The 21,848-nt window shown below is 38.2% G+C and overlaps 1 protein-coding gene across 7 annotated transcripts in view; it reads right to left on the reverse strand.

The window, feature by feature from the left end:
* diaph2 (diaphanous-related formin 2) overlaps positions 1-21,848 on the reverse strand; it is a 381,698-nt gene that overhangs the window by 259,912 nt on the left and 99,938 nt on the right. For all 7 annotated transcript variants that reach the window (XM_077531612.1, XM_077531615.1, XM_077531611.1 and 4 more), the window contains 6 exons: positions 15,981-16,055; positions 15,831-15,900; positions 14,573-14,709; positions 8,009-8,117; positions 3,938-4,048; positions 3,619-3,731 (listed from right to left, as the gene is read on the reverse strand). In XM_077531612.1, coding sequence (XP_077387738.1) covers positions 3,619-3,731; positions 3,938-4,048; positions 8,009-8,117; positions 14,573-14,709; positions 15,831-15,900; positions 15,981-16,055 — 615 coding nt within the window. The remainder of the gene's footprint in view (positions 1-3,618; positions 3,732-3,937; positions 4,049-8,008; positions 8,118-14,572; positions 14,710-15,830; positions 15,901-15,980; positions 16,056-21,848) is intronic.

Below are 21,848 nucleotides of genomic sequence, written 5' to 3' on the forward strand. Positions count from 1 at the left end.
TTTGCTCCAAGCTGTCAGTTTTGTGGGCGTGTTTGCGCCGGTATATGATTAGAGCAATATCCTTAGTGAATAGGTGGGCGCAGACTGCGGGTGCAGTTGTGGTGCAATATTTTGCGCTATTACCGGACGCTGCGTATTCTTAGTGAATATACCCCTTAGTGTCATGACTGTGTTTTGTTTGGAGCAAGGGTTATGTTTAGGTTATGTAAGGGTTATGTTTGGGTCATGACTGTGCTTTGTTTGGGGTCTGATGCAATCAGCATGTTTCAGCAACTAGTTTCAACTAGTAAGAAGCTATGTGAAGTCAGAAGCTATGTGATGTCAGAAATCTTTAATCTCTTTATCTGGTCAACAGCCAATCAGGTAATTCCATGTCAGTCCTGTTAGCTACATGCTGGCCACAGCCAATCAGATCCATTCGCTGTCGATATAAGTCTGACAGAGAAGTGTGTTGGTGCCGATTTATTCATCTGTCCATCTGGCCACCAGCTCATCTGTTCCTCTGCCCAAGGTAGTTCCATGCCTCTGGTTCCATGACATCTTCTCGTTGATTCTGGTCTAGTCAAGTTAGTTCCACGCCTCTTGATGTTGTGCGAATAAAGTGTTAAACTTGTTTGTGCCTGCATTTTTTGGGATCCAACCCCAGAACATAACACTTAAGAGTTCATACGATTCAGAATTCAACTGACCAAAATAAGGTGGTATATATTTGAGGTAGGGTGTTCATTAATTAAGGCCGACAACAATCCAGAGGATTATTAAAGGTATAGCATCTATTAGAGTGGATGTTAATATTTGAGGATGACTGGTATCTTAAAAGGGGGCAATTAAATTGCAAGGTTTCTATTTGAGGTGAGGTGTTTATTTATTAATTAAAGTGCATGTGGATTCAAGCATTTATTGTGGTGCAGAATGTATTAGAGTAGAGGTCACTATTTGAGGAAGAGTGGTACAATGAAGTTCAATAAGAACTGCAAATAGCATTGTAAATATTATTAATGTATGTTGTGGGGAGTTTGTTTACTAGGATTATTTGTCAAACGTCACCACCATCTTTTAGTGAAATATCTGTACTGAGTTCCTCCAATTGTGTTAAATTGGATATTTGACACCATTATTTTTTAACTGTCTTTCATTAATATCAAATGTATTGAGAGGCAGTCATGGGAATAGATGATCCTCTCAAGTATGTATTCCCTACCTTGTATTAGCTGAGCATGAGGCCTGGGAGAATTACCAGTCCTGTGAGATTCAATTATGTCCTCACTAGTGCAACATTGGAGAGGACATAAGAAGGAGCTCAAGACCGGGAAAGTATCCAAGTAGCTCTATCTATCACTAAGCTGCAGACATAGACCCGATGTAGAATGCCAATCCATTCAATGACCCCTCTTCTCTCTAGCCAAATCATGAATAAACATGAGTGGCAGTGGCAGTGGGATGTTGGCCAGTCAGTGGTAGGGTCAATCAATCACCATTCCACAGCTACTTAATATTTATGAGCGTCCCGCAGTCACCTCCTTGGCATCGGGACCCGAGCCGGACACAGACGGGAGCGGCTTGTGCGGGTCAATAATCGCGGAAAAACAACAGGCACGCTCAGGTACGAAGAAGTACCACCGGTGTGGTGTTATTGTGTAGGCAGAGGGGCTGCCGAGGCTTTTAGAATGATACCCTGAAGCGCCGCGATCAATACGCCACGTTGTCCTTGGAAACAAACATTGGGCCATCTCATTTGTGAACCCGCTCAAGCACATCATTAATCCAAGTGGGCTTTTTCCCCCCCTCACACACACACACACGTTTCACCTGAGTGTGTCAACATAAAGTGTCACTCACGGTAGAGCTTTGTGTCAGCGGGACAAGTGTGGGATTTGATGCGAGGAGGGGGAGGGGGGGGGGGGGGGGGGTTGGGGGGGTAAAGGCTGCGGACATCTGCATAACAATGTCAGGTGTCTGGAATGTCGCCTCCCAGTGCCACTCATTCATACATAGCCCCAGAGAAGATTGGTGAATTATTAAACAGCTTGGTGAAGAAGTTTCTGACTCGGGATTGAATTAGTGCCAACTTATTAGCTTCTTCGTGGACACCAGTGGAGGAATGAAGGAGGACAGCTACGAACAAAGAGAAGCATCCTCAATATTTTGGAGTGGCACAAACTTTTCTACTCTATTATGAATGCTACAAGGAGTAGAAGTATAGCACTAGCAGCAGCACTGTTGCATTGTTGTTGTTATTGTTTGTAGTAGTTAAGTAGTAGTAGTTGTAATGACTAGTAGAAGTTGTAGTGGTTTTGTTGTTAGAAATAGCATAGTTGATGGTAATTGTAGCACTGTGTAGTAGTAGTAGTAATAGAAGAAGAAGAAGAAGAAGAAAAAGAAGAAGAAGAAGAAGAAGAAGAAGAAGAAGAAGAAGAAGAAGAAGAAGAAGAAGAAGAAGAAGAAGAAGAAAAATCTTGTGTTTTTGTTGTGGGCTAATTAGCAAATTTTGTGTAATAGTAGCAGCAGAGTTATTGTTACTAATACTAGTAATACTAGTGTTAGCAGAAGTAGCATTTGTTGTTAGAAATAGCATTCTTGTCGTTTGCAGTTGCACTGTTGTCACTACTACTACTACTACTACTACTACTACTACTAGTAGTAGTAGTAGTAATAGTAATAGTAATAGTAGTAGTAGTAGTAGTAGTAGTGTTCTTTAAGTAATAAAGTAGTATAGTAACAAAGTAGCAACATATGTTATTGTTACTACTTGTACTGTTATGAGTCATGAGGAAGGAGGAGGAGGAGTAAGAACCATATTTTAAGTTGTGGCTAATAGTAGCATAGTTTTGGTTAGTAGTAGCACTGCTTTCTTATTAGTAGTAGCAGTAGTAGTAGTAGTAGTTGTAGTGAAAGCAGCAGAAGCAGCTATTAGTAGTAGTATTAGTAGTACTAGTGTTACTAGAAGTAGCACGTTTTTTGTTGTTAGCATTAGTAGCATACGAGTTGTAGTTGTTCTGCTGTTACTAGTAGTAGTATAGTAGTAGCAACAGTTTTTGCAAGTTGTACTATAGCATTAGTAGTAGTAGTAGTAGTAGTAGTAGTAGTAGTAGTGGTGGTGGTGGTGGTATACAGTTGTTGTTAGTAGTAGTGTTGTGTTTTTGGTAGTATTAGCATTGTTGATGATGTTAGCAGTAATTGTAGTACTAATTGTTGCTGGTTCATGTTGTTGTTTGTATCAGTATTGGAAGAAGTTGTACATAGTAAAAGTATTGTCATATCTAGCATGTGGATTTAACAACTATTTTTTTCAGACTTGCTGTTAACAAGAGTCAGAAAAACAAATATACGGAGATGTAGAAGAATGAAGAAGTAATGTGAGGAGGTGGAAGGTGAAGAACACGAGCATATTTGCCCAACCAACACTGGCTGCCGAGGGAGCTAATATTGTGCACAAGATCCTCAAATCCCTCTCTAATGAAGCAAATCGGCAGGGAACTTCACTCAATCAAAGTCATCATGTTGACTCATCGCTTGCTGCTACATCAGCAACAGCGGTCATCCATATAATTCACACGGAGGGACCGAAAGGGCAGGACAGGGAGGGGAGAAAAAAAAAATAAAAATAAATAAGGATATTCCATCTCAGCCCGAATGTCGTCCAGCCGATGGGAGAGTTCGATGGAGTCCTCCTCCTTGTTCTCGTTGAACACCTTCAGCTGGATGTCCAGCTCTTCTGTTTCTTTCAGCTCCTGGAACGAGTTGGGTAAATAGTCAGTGGCTTAAATAATAAACATAAGCATCATGATAAATTGTTAGACTGCATCATCACTCATCTCCCAAGCAGTAGTCATAAAAAAAAAAAAAATCTTGTGGCTTTTTCACAAATCAAAAATGCCATCTTGTCTTTGAATGTAATCCAAAGCAATGCTGCCACATGACATTTTGATTAACTCACAGGCAGGATCTTTTTGAGGCCACATCTTAGGAACTCATTCCGCAGATGTATCCGGAAGTCCAAGTCATCCGGGGAGGTAACCAGCGCGTTGATGAGCTGCATGCAAGCAACCTGCGGAGTGCGCAGACACAAAACACATGAGCACATTCTGACGAAATGAAGAAAACATCACGCTATTCTTGAACAAGTTATTGTCTCTGTGATGGATATTGGGGGTTCATATGCTTCCTGTTGTGTTTTTGTTTTATTACTGTTATCAATGCTGCTGGCAAAAACAAAAGAAGCAGTGCTGAGAGTGAGAAGAGCCGAAAAGGTGAAAAGTCTGCAGCCTGGATGTGCATTAATAATGGATTCGTTGGAAAGGAAAAAGTCTGCGTGTGTTGGGTGTGTACTTGGAAATCGCTGATCAATTCTAATGAGCAGTAAGGTGTTCTAAGGGAGAAGACCACGGATAAGGCAGTTTTCCTTGGACAGCCAATCGATAGCGGGCTGAAGAATTCCCATGGATGCTGCAAGCTGTCTTCGGAAAACCTTGACCTGAACTATTGGCTCGGATGTGCCGCTAAGAAGTCAAAACAAATGCTTACGCTTAACTGATGATATTGTCCACCCTAGCGCCAACATTCGGCAGTCCATGTCTGATGTTTTTCAAAACAACCTAGCTGTGCGCTCACATCAGAGGACAAGGAACAACAGACTGTAATTTATACTATTTATTATGCAGTTATTACACATTTATTATACAGTTGTTACTATTATTTATGTATTTATTGCAACTCTATTGAAATATGTAACAGAATTTGCTCCAGACAACTTTACGTTCACATCAGAAAAGGACAAGGAACAACAGACTGTAATTTATACTATTTATTATGCAGTTATTACACATTTATTATACAGTTGTTACTATTATTTATGCATTTATTGCAACTCTGTTGAAATATTTATCATGTTTCGCTACAAACAACTTTACGTTCACATCAGAAAAGGACAAGGAACAACAAACTGCAATTTATACTATTTATGTTGCAGTTATTACACATTTATTATACAGTTGTTCCTATTATATATGTATTTATTGCAACTCTGATGAAATATGTATCATATTTTGCTACAAACAACTTTACTATTTATGTTACAGTTATTACACATTTATTATACAGTTGTTCCTATTATATATGTATTTATTGCAACTCTGTTGAAATATGTATCATAATTTGCTCCAGACAACTTAACTTTACGTTCACATCAGAAAAGGACAAGGAAGAACAGACTGTAATTTTATACTATTTGCTATTTACTATTACTATTAGTATTATTACACATTTATTATACAGAATTAAAGAAATGTTGACTGAACACAAACCCAGAAGGGCTCTGAGATCTGCAGACTTCAATTTGTCAATTTGTGGAGCCCAGAGTTCAACGTAAACATGGTGAAGCTGCATTTAGCTGTTATGCCGCACACATTTTTTTTTATATACCTTTGATTGAGGTCTTTAAACATTTTATTTGTTTATATTTATTTCCTTTAATATGTTTTTTTAAATTATCTATTGTCATTACATGCTCTTGTAGCAATTTGTGACTTCTCTATTGTGTTGTTTATTCTTGAAGATGTATATTTGCTTGTGTGAAGCATATTGCGCATAAAATATGCTATTATAATAAATCTGCCTTGCCTTGCGAAACAGCAGCGTTGACCACACCCCACCATAAATAAAATAAAATAAAAGTCTTACTCTTTGCATCCAGAAATTTGACACTTTACCGAATCCACCAGTGAGAGCCCACAAAAAGAACCTCGAGCCGAAAACCTTCACAGACTTCATGTGAATGAAGAAAGCCGCGCAGCTCATGAAATATTCTGTTTCTTCACCCGCGTACGCGTCGAGCCTCAAACATACCTCGGCTGTATGTAGTGCAGTTGCGGTGGTTTGAAGGAGAAAAGTATGCGGTTTACAGATGTGTCACTACAACAATGACTTTCCAAAAACTGCTATTCAACATGGTGTCGCCTTTGTGGTTTTTAAAGGGAACACAAGGGTGCTTGTGTGAAATTAAATTTATGTTGTTTTATTTTTTGTGATCTGTTTTTTTTTTTTTTTTCAGGTAGGCTGGGTGAAGAGCAGTTTTTCCTTTCAAGTCTGCATTGAGAGAATTCTATTTACTTTCCAGTAATTCAGTTGCATTTACTTAACAATGAGCACAAGCTTATTTTCATAAATGTGAACGTTTAAAGGGAAAAGACCAGCATCATCACAAAAAATGTGCAGTATATCTCATCTTTATACTATTCGCTGCCTCAGCAATTTCCTGCACAAATTCTGCTGCCCAGTCCCTGCTGCTAAAAGAAGTCATTTCATAAGTAATTACCCACTTTAGCTATCCAGAAACATGTATTGAGTGGGTTCATTTTTATTGCTGTTTATCTTTTTCCTTCTTTCTGCTGGAGTACACTTGTGAAAAACAGCAAGTTGCGCTCTCTCTTTTGTTGCCCTTTCAGACCAAGGCCTTCAAAGACCTTGAGGGGGGAAAAAAAAGAAGAAGATAAAGGAAATGTTTGTAAAAGGTGAGAGAGAAAGTGAGCTGCTGAAGATGTTAGTTCTAAAAAAAAATTATAATAAAAAAAAGATGGGATCACCTTGGAAGAAAAAAAAAGGAGCTCAAGGAAGTCAGCGTTTTTAATTAAAGCAGCAGCGGCGATGAAGCTCTGGGCGTCATATTCAATATTACCAAGCAATCACATCTCATCGTGCGCCCGAGGTGCTGTGGCGCTTGACGGGTGGACGTGAAGACGTCACCGCTGTCATTTTCATTACTGCTCTTAAAAATGGTGGTGACAAAACGAAACTTGAGGGGCTGAAACGACATGTTGCCTTGAAAAAAAAAAAAAAAAAAAAAAAAATCTACACTGGGCTGTTCATAGGTCTGACTACTGATTTTGTAAAAATAAAAATTAAAGGACCATATTCCGAAAAGTCAAATTTAAACATTATATATAGAAAAAGAGTCATTGAGATACTTTTCTAATTAAAGTCTCACAACCACATGTAACCTTTTCAATTAATATATGTGCCAGTTGTTGTTGACATGTATAACTGACATTAGCTTCTTTTTCCCCGCTTTTTTTCCACACTTTTTGTTCTAAATGCATGTTCATGACGTCAAATGTCTGTTTTAAACTAATATAAATCCCGAAACAGTAGACTTGACACCGATCTGATCAGCTGGATCGGGCTTTGCTGATATTTTGCATTTGCATTTGCATCCAAACATCACGATACGATATCACAATATGAAGGTCATGATACGATAATTATCACAATATTGTGGGGAGGTTGGCGATGCAAAAAATGGTCACAATAATGTAAAAAACTTAGCTTATACTAAAAAAACACACGAATTGCGCTTTTGTACATTACAGCAATGCATATAAACAACCTACAATTTCTAATAACATTTAATATTAAGGCAAACACATCGAGTTTCTCCACATATGGCCTCGGTTCATAAGCATACGTGCCCCTTCATCTGACCATTAACATGGATTTTAAACAGAAGGGCCAAAACATGCCTTGTGAAAATTAAATTGCACTAAAAAAAAAAAAACTAGCCACCAGAGGGTGCTAGAACTGCACAAATGGAAATCAGCCTAACTTTTTTAACAGATGTGATGCTTTTAATATCGTGACATGACGCCGACGATATATTGTGGCAGTTTTAATATCGCGATATCACGATATTCGTGATATCGTTCCATTATACTGTGGGAGAGGTCATATCAATAATAACAGATCAGTGTCATACAAACTTGAATTTCTTTGTCATCTTAAATTGTAACATTTATTAAAGTGCAGACCCATGTGCTTTTGTTTAACATTTTATTTTGTGCAGTTTAGTATTACCAATAATGTGTTGCAACTAAAATAACATTTTGACGTTTTGATCAAGTCAGATTTTGGGAATCCACTATAGTTGCTCTTTTGAAATAAGATATGCTATAGTTGAAAACGGGGACAAGGGTATGTTTGCACCTGTTTGTCGAAAGCAGTATGTGAGAATGCTAACCTGAAGCTGTTGGGCATCGTGGTTCTCCAGTCCTTCCACAATTGGAGCAAATCTCTCTTTATTATTCCGCTCTGCAGCAATTGTCATGGCGGCCAGAATCTTATCCAGGCTGGAAGAAAACAGATCACCGTCAGCAGGGTTGGTGGGTGTCAACAAACACTATTATCACCTCACGGGCAGGACATTACCTCACAATTTTACAATTTTCAGGTCAAACAGCACAGATCTTATTTTGAGTCGACCCTCCTTTTAGTTACAAGCAACCTTGTGCTCACACTCCTTGTGTCATGACAGGGTAAAGTTTGAGTTAATGACCTGTTAAGTCGGGTTCACGACCGTGAGGTCAAGTGTCTGTTTTGTACTGATACAACAAGTGTCTGTTTTGAACTGATGTAACCATCATATAACCATCTTCTAGTTTCAACTAGTTTTAGGCTATGTGATGTCAATCTTTAATCCTTTAGGTGATGTCTGGACCTATGTGTTCTTAAGTACTTTACTTGCTACAACCAATCAGATCGATTCACTGTCTGTAGGTGCAGTCTGAGAATTGTGTGTCTTTTGCCGGATTATTGCTTTCTGTTCCTCCGTGCAACTCTCTTTCTTGTCTAGTCAAGTTTGTTCCACACCTCTTGATGTGAATAAATAGTTAAAATCGTATTTGTGTCTGCACTTTGGGATCCAACCTCCAGCACGACACCTTGTTCCGCATCTCAATTTCTACTTATCATACTTTCTACACGTACAATTATAATGCAGGGAAATAAACGTGTTTGTGTTGAGTTCTCAGGGCAATTGTGTTGAAGAAGCTTTGTGAGCAGAGAAAAGGTACAACTAATTGCGGAGGACCAGCAGACTAATGTGCAAATGTACTTAATGAGAATGTAAACAAATTAGAGAACTTGCAAGAGCTCAAGGCAGCTCGTCTAAAACAGAATGGCGCCCGTTTTCACCGTGAAACGCAAACGTGCTAATGGAAGTAAATTAACCTGAAATTAGGCCTGCACAATATAATGAAAACATATCGATATCGCGATATTGGCCGATGCAATATGCATATCGCAAAGACATGCAATAAGTTTGATATGGAATGTTATGCTTTTATCGGAACTGGACCAGTCAGACTGTCAGGTTTACCTGTTTGACATTTATTAATATGACAAAAAAGGAGAGAAGACACTCAGTTCAAAGCTCGCGAGGAGAGAGGAGAGGAACTGACTGATATAATTAACTACTGCACTCTCTGAAAAAATCCCCTCCTCACCCTCTCTTTTTATTTGGTTTCCACGCCCCTAGTTCCATGGGTGTTCCAACCCTAATAATGCAAATGCAAAACATAAAAAAACAAAAATGTACACTGCCATCCAATAGTTGAACATTATCGAGAGGTAATTACAGTTAATTACAAATATATTGAGTTTGATTATTTTGCTGCATGAAAAAAGATCTTTCAGATCTACCTAAAATCCGCCAGACTTTTATTGTCATGCTTGTATCATTAAAACTACCCCAAAGTCGTGGCATTCTCAGCCAGGGTGATTACATGTTTGACCGATGGAGTTCCAAGTGTCGAGTAAAAGTGACAAAGACATGAATAGAGGTTAGCGTCTCACAAGCGTAGCTTTAAAGTCACTTGAAAGGACGCTTCAAAACAGGCCAGCTAGATCTGCTTAAGTTAGCTGTCAGCTAAAACATGAGCCGCCGTCACACCATTGGCTGGCAGCAAGAGACGACTCGACTCGTGTCGCTGTCACTCGCTACAAGGTAGCTCCCATCACGCCAACGATCCCCCCCATGGTGAACCCAACATATTCTCGATGTGGTACTTAAGAATTACACTATGTTCCTGTTTACACTGTGCAATAGTGTCAAAGTAAAAAGTCTCAATCCAAACAGTGTGGTCCAATTGACAGGCTGCTAAAGCTTTGACACATGGTACAAAGGCCCTCTTGAAAGTGCTTCAAAATGTTACATTTACCAGGACCAATAAATCAATATTTTGAGGGCTTTCTCGCAATCAAAGAGGCAGGATGTATTCATTTTTGTGTTGAAGTTGAAGGTGAGTCGCGTTGGCCATTTACAGAGCTCCTTTTAAAAAGGAAATTGTTCACTTATTACCAGAATAGAAGCTCGTATGATAGATGAGAGACTGCAGACCGCTGTGATGATCCGGTTTGGCATTTACTTTATTGAGTCTGAAAATTGCTATGTTGAGATAAGATCTCCTTGTACATATTTCTTCAATTCATGTCAGCAAATCAGCTTTGTGTTCAACTAAAACAGATCCAAATTTGACATGAAGAACATCATTGCCGGTACTTCAGTACATAGAATATATTTTTCGGGGCATTTGTGCTTGGTTGTAGGCTGGGAGGTTTTTCAAAAAATATATGCCTACCTGAAAGCATTCAAATTGTGAAAAATGTTGGTTTTACCCTTTGTATATGGTGCTGCAAAATGTTATTATAGTTCATGCAAACTAACAAAATAACTACATCTAAGACAAATAAAAAAAAAAAAACATGACAAAATAAAATAAAAACAGATGTGTTTAAAAAAAAAAGATGATAACTAAAACTACTTTTTAAAAAATAAAAATCAAATTCACTAAAACTAATTTGTGGGAAAATGTGCTTCATTTTCATCTTTGTCAATTTATTTTATATATTGACGCCTTCGTAAAATAATAAAAGCTGAACTAAAATAATTAAACTAACAAATTTCTTCAAAATTTGAATTGAAAATAACTGAATAAAAAAAAATAAAAAAAATAAAACTAACTATAACAAAACAAAAAAAAAACTTAATTTTAATTCAGTTCGCGCCTCCATGCAATTTCAAAGACAAGTGCTATATTGGGATATATAGGGCTTTCTTGAACTTATTTGCTCCCAAAAAAATGTGTTTTGTTTTTTGTTTGTTTGTTTTTTGTGTCCCAAAGACGTATTTATAAATTTTTTATTTATTTATTTATTTTATGCTAGAGCATAGAGAAGGCTTTGATGCAGCCTCTCAACTGCAAAGAACGGTGTCAGAAATGGTAGTTATTACACAAACGGCCAGCAGGTGGCAGCAGAGCAAAGGAGATCAACCAGGGCCATGTTGAAAAAAAAGCTCAATTACTCACAATTCTAAATAGATTTGTGAAAATTGATTAAACTTAGCTATATTCTAATACTAATTGCTGCAAAACGGAAACAGATAGAAACATACTTTTTTTTCCTGATGAAAGAAGAGTCTTTAATCTATTTTGGATAGGTTCCATGTTTTGATAGCAATAGAACACAATATTCTGTGGGCCTTGCAAAATCAGTCAAAATGCAGAAAAACAGCCGGGAGCGAATGGGATTGTTTCTGTCAAAATGGCTGGGAGCGAATGAGTTAAAATTATCGTTCATAATTGTTTGTTTCAAAAGCACTAGTGGCATCAGTATTTGATCAAAAATCCAAAATAATTCAATGCCAATGTCATTGAGCTGCTCTTAACTATTCAGCTGCTAGACAGTGTGAAAAGCGTGCACACATGCATGTTGTGTAAGAGCTTAAGATCCATTTGGAAGGTCAGAGATGTATGGCACAACGCCGAAATGAATTTGCACGTTTGTCGCTGCATCTCAAACCGGCCTTGTGGGTGTTATTGTTATTCTGGTCGGCCCCGCTAGAAACAATAAATAAAAAAAATTTAAAAAAAAAACTCTGTTCTAAATCCAATTTAAAATATGTCAGTCCATGGCAAACGACAGAGTCGATCAACACAGTAAAGACAGCCGACTGCATCAATTGTCCGAAGCGAAGCAGCTGAAAAAAAAAAAAAAAAAAGTGTCCCCGCTTTTTATGAGCACATGCCACTCGGTGGGAGACCACCGAGACATCTGCAGATATTATGGACTTTTTACAAGATTCTCTTTCCAATTTATTGTCCCAGCCACACACTGCAGAGCATGTAAACACAGCAGAGATGAATCACATCTTCCTATTTGTTTGTCAAATGAGACTATTTTGAAATGGAGTTGTGCTGTTTTCTTATTGACACTAATTTAAACGGATGTGTCAAGCTGGGGACACAATACACAACGTTCACAGTTGTCGGCAATTTTGTAACACGACTGGCTTCTGCAGATTCTTTTTATGACCACCGAAAGACCACAGATCACACATTTAACGACTGAGGGATCACACGCTATATGATTTTTATCAAACCAACTGAAGTCAACAGCAAACCCTTGCGAGAGCAACAGTTTACAGTGTCAACAAACAAGGAAGATAAACAGTGTGCTGTTGCTGTTGTTTGCGCAGCTATCTGTTCTGAGAAAGCCATTAAAATGAAAAAAAAAAAAACAGGTTTGCGTCAAGTCGTAGAGGAGACGACATTCCATTACATTACAGGGTTCCATGTGCTGCAGAGGTGACGGAATCAAATATGTCTTTTATCTGGCGCTATTTCCTGTTTTCCATTGTCCACCTGATTGCCACCTCAATTGTGTCCAAAACGACTTTGTAGCCCCCTTTTTTTATTTGTTTATTTGTTTATTGTTTATTTATTTGTTCATACACCGTAAAATCCCATGTGTAATAAAAAATAAAAAATAAACCACCCTTAAAGCTACTGTACGCAGAAAATTGAATATCAGATCGCTACTGCCACTTGTGGCCGGAAAATGAAACTGCATTTTCCCTTCTTCTCATCCACAGACGGAGAGCGGGAAATTCGAACCTTAATCCAGTCTGAAAACTATTTGCAAGAGGCTTGCAGGAGTTCCCATTATGAACAGCCAAGGTGTTGATCTACTCATTTAAAAAAGTTATAAATGGTCAAATAAAAAGGCTATTATAAATATATTTTTGGGTTACGTAATGATGTTCTAAAAAGTGTTTTTATCTACGAAGCCATGTATAATACTGATTTGCTGGCATCCTTTATTATAATGGCCAACTTTTTCTTTTCTTTTTTTTTTTTCTCAGAGCCAAGGACATTTTCACGATTTGTATAATTCTGGGCTGCCGAGTTCAAAAATGACATCCATTTCTTCTAATTGGCTCCACTTTGAGAGACATTTATAATTTTTGACAATGAGTTGACAGATAATTCTAGCAACTAGCCGCTAAACTGTGGTGATGAACTGATGCTACAACAGGCGCCTCATAATACAATCTGAGCATAATTACCATAAGTAGGCTTTTTCGAGTCCTTAATTAGAGATTGAACTTGATTTCAAGACGACGCTGTGTTATTGACGACGGTAGCAAAAGTCGGCAAGACACTTAACTCATTGACTCCCAATAACGTATAAATACGTTTTTTTAATGCTCTAAGTGTCCCAAAGACGTATTTATACGTTTTTTTGTTTTTTTGTTTTTTATGCTAGAGCATACAGAAGGCTTTGATGCAGCCTCTCAACTGCAAAGAACGGTTGCAGAAATGGTAGTTATTACACAAACGGCCAGCAGGTGGCAGCAGAGCAAAGGAGATCAACCCGGGCCATGTAGAAAAAAAGCTCAATTACTTACAATTTTAAATAGATTTGCGAAAACTGATGAAACTTAGCTCTCTTCTAATGATAAATGCTGCAAAACGGAAACAGATAGACACATACTTTTTTTCCTGATGAAAGAAGAGACTTTAAACTTTCTTTTGATAGGTTCCATGCTTTTATAGCAATTGAACACAATATTCTGTGGGCCTTGCAAAATCAGTCAAAATCCAGAAAAATAGCCGGGAGCGAACGGGATTGCTTCTGTCAAAATGGCTGGGAGTTAAAAATAAAAGCGACAAGGCTTTATTTATTATTATTATTATTTTTATGAAACCATGACAAGTTTGGATGATTTTATATGGGGGGAAAAAAATGTCTTATTGACATTATTTGGGTGCAGATTGCAGACCATGTCAATCAGGATTGTTCCAAATGAACTCGACACTGTTTTGGTTTTGGTGGGAAAATGATCACGAAATCAACAGATGGCTCTGCCGCTCGTGCTGAAACAACAGTTGAGCCAAAACGTTATGGTTACAACATTTTTCCTGTGTGCACTCTTGAGACCAAAAAAGTGACATGTTTGAGAGATCACCGCCCATTTTGGCTATTAATGGGACAAAACATGGGGGAAATGTCAATCTGTTTGGACAAAAAGAAACCCTACTAAAAACCTCAATTGTTGCTCTCCTGCTTTAAGCAGTTTCCAGGATTAAAAACCCAATTTTTTTTGAACGGTTAAAACTCTTTCCTGTACCAAGGTTTGTTTTTAGTCTAGTTTTATATAGGATATTTCATGCAAATAGAGATGAGGGATGTTGAAGGAAAAACATAACTACATCAATAACATTACAGAGGCACGGCATTTAGTGCTGTTGTGTTCACGGTACTGTCAAACTCTAGAATGAAAAAGACTGGTAAACGCCGAGATGTTATTTTGAATGTGGCTTTCCTCTGGGCCTCGTTATGTTGAACGAACCCTCTCACGAAGACAACATTGACCTCTCAATTCCGCGACGCGTGCGATGATGAGAAACATCTCGTTATCGATGGCTCGAGAGCGGAAGAGCGATCAGGTGATCGGCCTTACATGTTTTCCTCGCCGATGATACAGAAGGCCGACAGGATCTTGACAGTCTCGGTCATCATGCTGGTCTGTTTGGGGTCGATGGATCGCGCCAGTAACAACAGGCTGCGCTCATCTCCAAGGATCCTTTGCAGCCCATACTGTCAGATGGCGAAAACAAGGAGATGGATAGGGGGGGGGGATTTTCCAGTGGGTGTAAATTAAACAGCATTCAAATTTTACTACAATATATATGTTCAACTTTAATATAGTGTACTACTTCAAATAAAAACCAAGCACATGCATTCACTAAAATAATAAGGGGACTGCTATGTCTTTATTAGGGGTAGGGCATTTATTTCTAGAAATGTATTGCCATTATTATAGTCAAACTCGAGTCTATGCAAGTGGATGTTTGAGTAAAATAATAACCTAACAAATACTAACCATAAGGAATACAAACGGAGAATGATAAATGTATTCAATTGAGGACAGAACATTTTTCTGTAAACTTTTTAGTCTTCTCGCCACTAAAGGTTCGGGAGACCATCGTTGGGGATTAGGAGCAGGAACATCAATTGGTCGCCGAGCTTTAACGTGTGCCACCACAGAATAAAAACTAAAAAAAGAAGCCGATATGGGGTGTTAAAATTAGTGCGAGACTGTAATAGCGAGCGATAAGAAATGTAATAATAATGCATATATTTGTGGAGACTGGGGTCAAGTTGTATTTTACAATTTAAAAAATGTGCAGAATTTCACAAGTTACTTCATGTTAAAGATTAGATATCTCTTAATATGAAAAGAAAAATGCACTGAGCTGTCACCAATGTCTGAAAAATGCAGTAATGCCAACTAGTGGCAGAAAAATGACCTCAACACAAATCAATATCACACTCGTTTTTTACAGTACAGTACATATTTTCAATTTTTAACTCAAGTTTATGAATTATTAAGCAATTACTGTTTCAATAACTAAAACATGCAGCCATATTTCTATTACTGGTAGTTTAACATTTTTTCTTCCCATTTTTATATTAACAAGAGTATGAAAATTTAGAAAAAATGTATTCTACATTTTATTGTACATTTAAGACAGATATAAAATTTGTGTTTAATCATGAGTTAACAATTGAAGTCACGTGATTAATTACAATTAATATTTTTAATCGCCTGACACCCCTTTTTTATATATATATATATATATATATATATATATATATATATATATATATAATTATTAATGTAAAGAAAATGACTTTTTTTATTGCCTCATACAAACCTTGTTGTTCATGAAAGCCTTCAAGCATTGGATAAGTTTATGCTGATTCCGTTTATCAATGTTTTCTTGCCTAGAAAAAAAAAGACAAAATATATATATAAAAAGTATGGTTTTCATCAATGTAAAAAGATTTTGTAGGAGTACACTCACTGTTTCTTATCCAAGAGCTTCTCCAACGCATCCAGAAGAAGTCCAAGACCCTCATGACCAAAGTTATTAACCCAACTGTGGAGGAAGTAAAAGAACATAAAATATCTAGTCAGTATTATTGACACAGTCTTGGCACTGAGAGCCATTCTAATACAGTGAGTGAATTAAACATGAAATATTGGCTTAACCCTTGAGAGAACCAGTCATTCAAAACGAAAGTCACGGGTTCGACACATTTAGATAAGTTGACTCGTGTAGTGCGTTTTAATTCCCGACACAACCGGAGCCACGCAACCCGGCCGTGGCCTCCCTGACACCCAATACAGTTAGAATTTAAACTACACCCATTTAGGAGCAAATGAACACGCATCCATCTTCACTGGAGTTCCCGTCACCGAGCTGTTTGTATCCAGCCACTCCGGCGGAGCTGCCGAGTTCCCGCGCCCAAAATTGAGCAATGCGAGAAAGATAACACTGTAATCGATAAGGGATCGCGAGAGATAATTGCCTATAAACCACAGCATATCGGGAGACGGCAAATGATCCAGTGCAGATGAGCCTGTTTGTCTAAGGAGGCGAGCGGGAGGAGGAGGAGGGATTGTGGTGTTGGAGTAGCAGGGGGTCGGCTGTGTGGTCACAGCCAGATGATGTCATTAGCGTCGCTTGTTTCCAGGACCCCCGGCGGTCAATAAACACAAAATGCATGGAGCAGTTTCCTAACATTAAAGGGTGCGAGTCAATGATTTATCCCACATTTTTGACAATCATTTGGAATAATAATGGTGTGAGCATTAAAGCCATTTGTATTGACCCGCCGTGTCGAGGGAGGTCCTCGATTAAGATGGAGATGCTGTTGCCCGAGGCGATCAGTTAGGTTGAGGTATTACTTTGATCGGTGGCTAAATTAGCTCAGGGTAAAACCCCAGCCGCTAATGTACTTAACACACAAATATGCACGTTACAGGAGGAATGAGCAAAAGAATCACAAATATTCTACTATAACATCATAGAAGAGCTTTGCCTTCTCGTTTTTGCCAAGGAAATTTCATTTCCTATTCTATCCGAGTGAGTTAACCCGTTAGTACTGGAACTTTACTTAAAGGGATACTTCACTTATTTAGCCCATTATGGCAAAAAAAAAAGTTAATATTTTGTCTATAATTAATTTGACACTTTCATTATTTTTCACGTCCAATTAGTACCTTTAAAAACACATTTTGCAACTTGCTGTCGACTGAAAATGACATCACAAGGGCTCAGATAACCAATCACAGCTCACCTGTTTTCTAGGTTTGGTCATGTGACATTCGCAAGCTGAGCTGTGATTGGTTACCTGAGCCCTTGTGATGTCATTTTCAGTCGACAGCAAGTTGCAAAATGTGTTTTTAAAAGGTACTAATTGTACATGAAAAATGATGAAAAGATCAAATTAGCAAATAGGCAAAATATTAATGTTTGACTGCCAAAATTGGCAAAATAAGTAAAGTATCCCTTTAAAGGATTGTTTGAATTCTACAAATTCTTAAGAAAGGTGCCTGTATGCCACCTTTAAAATGCCTTTAGCAAAGTTTCCTCCTGACCAACCTTTTTGAAAAATTACTAACAATTCTTTACGGCAACAATATTCAATGTGGAAGTCAAACTTGAAAAAATTCTTGACAATAATATTTCATATGTGACCTCACTAGTTTCAACATGGCATTCTGATTAATAGTATATTTGTGGAATAGGAGTTATGCAGCAAAATCCAGCCGTTTTTATCCATCTCAGTGGGGCGGCCATTTTGCCACTTGCTGTCGACTGAAGATGACATCACAGTTGCTCAGGCAACGTCCAATCACAGCTCACCTGTTTTCTGAAACTGAGCTGACGATGACATCACAGTTGCTCAGGGCTCAGGCAACGATCAATCACAGCTCACCTGTTTTCTGAAACTGAGCTGTGATTGGTTGTTACCAGAGACCTGAGCCACAATGATGTCATCTTCAGTCGACAGCAAGTGGCAAAATGGCCGCCCTCTGAGATGGATAAAATCGGCTGGATGTTTACTTAACTCAGACTCCACTAACGCAATATTAACCAGAATACCATAATTAGACCAGTGAGGCTGCATAGAACATATTATTGTCAAAAAAAAACATGGGTTACCTTAAACCTTTAAAGCAACAACTAGACTGTCGTCAATACATTTATTTATTTTGACATTTCAACTTGGTAACACCAATGCTTAGAATTCACTTGAAGTTTTTATTGAACAACAATTTCTCTATGACTACTGTTGTGTCTGACTGGGATCTCTTTGACCATCTCTTTCTATTGACTCTTCAACATTTCCATTCGGCAACTGTCCATAAAAAGATGGCAACAAAGAGCAACTCATCCAAGTGCAGAATAACAATTCGTGCAGTCGACTATGGTTGTGATCCAGAAGTGAGGGAGGTGAAAGAGAAACAAAGGTGACATGGTCGAATAATCACAGTCACAGTCAAATTCAACTGTTCCCATGATCAGTGTTTAGGGAGCAAAGTAATTGGATTAATATTTGTGCAGATAAACATTGTTTGTTGCAGTTGAAATTACATTTTAGGAATGCCGGTTGCATTCATTTTAGGTCGTGGTTATTATTTGGCCACATGATTCTCATTTCCAAAGCAAATATGGCGTTATGAACATGCAAACAGAGAGAAAGACGAGAACTTGTGGATATTGTTCATATCAATATGCGCAATATAATCAACATTAGCAATAAGATCAAGAATTTTGGTTAGTTTTGATGTTTCGTCTTTTTTTTCCATTATGTGTTATTTTATCAGAAGTAGGTGGGGAGACTTTTTATGGGAAGCATGTATTTCTTCCATATTATGTTTCAATTGAAGTCAGTCGATATCCCTCCTGATTGAATACTGACTCGTTCGGTGGCACAGAATTGTAGCTTGAAACTAAGCACCGTCAGCGTTTAGCAATTTAGCATGCCAAACATGTCGCTCCATTATATCCTTCCATCCATTTTCTTGGCCACTTATTCCTCCAAGGGTCGCGGGGGGTGCTGGAACCTATCTCAGCTGGCATTGGGCAGTAGGCGGGGTTCACCCTGGACTGGTTGCCAGCCAATCGCAATGAATATTGTTTAATGCACAAGCTTTCCGAGTAACACAGTAAAAATAGTACCGTGTTTTCCGCACTATAAGGCGCACCTTCAATGAATGACATATTTTAAAACTTTTTTAATATATAAGGCGCTACAGTAGAGGCTGGGGTTACGTTATGCATCCATTAGATGGTGCTGCGCTAAAGTGAATGTCAACAAAACAGTTAGATAGGTCAGTCAAACTTTATTAATAGATTACAAACCAGCTTTCTGACAACTCAATTTACTCCCAAAATGAATAAACAGCTGTTTTATTATTTTCTCTGAGGTAAATTATTAGTATTAGCTAGCGATCCAAGATGGCGGGATCTTCTGCGCATGCGCGTCACCGATCGTGCAGGGTCACCGATAGAGTCTTGACAGCGAGACCTGTTGCGGCTCAATATTGATCCATATATAAGGTGCACTGGATTATAAGGCGCATGGTCATCTTTTGAAAAAATTGAAGGCTTTTAGGTGCGCCTTATAGTGCGGAAAATACGGTAACAATGCATTCTTGTCAAAAGCTAAATTAAAAATATAGAACTGTGTCAATGTATACATCTTCAAATTAAATTTCCTCCGCATTCACACTTTGAACATCAGCCAAAATTGTGCAAATTATTCCATCAATTGAGTATAGTAAAGTGAAGTCAGAGGCAAGTATCAAATCACTGTCTGATTGTAACATTGGATGTAATTGTTGTTTGTTTGTGATGAGTTCCCTTCTGGAGGTCAGGAGTAGGTGGGACTTAACACTGATCAACACAAAAATTCATTTTGCTGAAAATATGCTTTCTCACTAATGAGATATCTGGCAGACTTTTTTTTGTATATCAATAAAAGACATTAATTTGTCAAACTACACTTTTAGAGTGAAAATCAACTAGTCAACTAAGTCATTAAAAAAAGTTATTTTTTGACAAAATCAAAGTCGTTTCAATAGCACCTCACACTTCTTTGCTTGGGCCCTAACAATAACAATTATTCAACACATTTTATGGTGGAAAGCTCTCCTACTACATGAGGTCCTTACAATAATTCTAACTCAATAACAAAAGCGGGACAGATCTAGAGAACTCAAAAACAACCGCTTTGATCCCTGTGAAGGACATCCATTCTTTTCACTGCTTTTTTTTTTTTTTAAATACATTATTCAAATTGATGTGAATCCTGAATGGGTGTAAAAAAGCACGATAATACAATAAAATGAATACAGATGAATCAATTATGAATGTCTCGCTGAGATCCCGCTGCTGCCTCATCAAAAGTGACGCAGCTGAAGCCGTTCTTGTGCGTGACCATCTCACACAAAATGTTGACTTGTCTTGCTGAAATTCACTTTTAATTGGTGGTTATACCAACAGTGGTCATACGTATATAAACCCTGCAGGTAAACGTGCCACCGATTGTGATTGGCCAATTTCTGTGGGAAAATATGTGATCATCAGAAAAAAATAAAAAATAAATAAAGCTATTAGAGCTGTCAAATGTAGAATACATTTGTTTTCGGCTCTATTTCTATTGTTGTGTACTGTGAGGTAGGATCCCAAATGCAGACACAAATAAGATTTTATCTATTTATTTACATTGAGAAGCAGAACCTATGAGAGCTGCACACAGGAACAGTTGAGCAATAATCCGGCAAAACACGCAATTCTCAGACCCTTAAATAGACAATCAATCTCATTGGTTGTGGCTAGACATGTGAGTACTAGTACTGACATAGAATTCTCTGATTGGCTGTTGACTCTGTAATTACAGATAGTTCCTGACATCAACAAATATATAGCATAAAACAGGGGTGGCCAAGTTCGGTCCTCGAGAGCCGCTACCCAGCCTGTTTTCCATGTCTCCCTCCTTCAGCGCAGGTGGATCTAATGATCAGCTCATCAACAAGCTTTGCAGAAGCCTGATAACGATCTTGATCATGAATCAGGTGTGTAGGTGGAGTGAAACATGGAAAACAGGCTGCACAGCGGCTCTCGAGGACCGAACTTGGCCATCCTTGGCATAAAAGATCCTTGACATCATATAGTCCAGACATCATATAGCCAAAAACTAGTTGAAACTGGATGCTGTTGACTCGAGTCATGACATCTGTTTTTTTTTTTTTTTTAAATTGCTTCACTTACTGAATGATAAAATAAGGGGACTGTAATCTTCCACGAACTCGCATCTTACTTCTTATCAGTGGATTAAGCCGTAAAAAGTAGCGAGACAATTTTGCACTTAAGCAGCGCGTATCAAAAAAATGACTAAATGAAAAAGGGAGAACAGAAGTAACAGTCTCGATAATTGACTGGGGAAAAACAAGTGAAAACGTGGCAGCTGAAGAGAAGAGACTGAAAACAGTAGGCAGCTGACGCTTCGGGCGATTCCATCTGTGGGAGGCTGTTCGGATTCCGCGTGTCACACACCTGTGCGGCACTGCCTGCGAGATAAAGCCCTCGGCACAAAAGGCCCTGCAGCCACCTGCGCTGCCAAACAGGTGTGCAGACTCGCCAGTTAAACTATTAGACAAACACAAGCCTGTGGGAGCAAATTAGCAGGCTGCCCAAACACACAGGCACAAGTAGCTTCATGCTAAGCAGTCGAGTTAAAAAAATACAGCAGATTATTGATAAAGTTGTCATTTTATTTATTAAGTCCAGTAGTTAAGTTTCAAAGCCGTAAAAGTTTTTCAGCTTGAGCTTTGAGCAAAATCTAGGTTGAAAAAAATGTGCCAAACTTTTGGGAGT

This window comes from Festucalex cinctus, chromosome 9 (genome assembly GCF_051991245.1).
Source record: "Festucalex cinctus isolate MCC-2025b chromosome 9, RoL_Fcin_1.0, whole genome shotgun sequence".
NCBI lineage: Eukaryota > Metazoa > Chordata > Actinopteri > Syngnathiformes > Syngnathidae > Festucalex > Festucalex cinctus.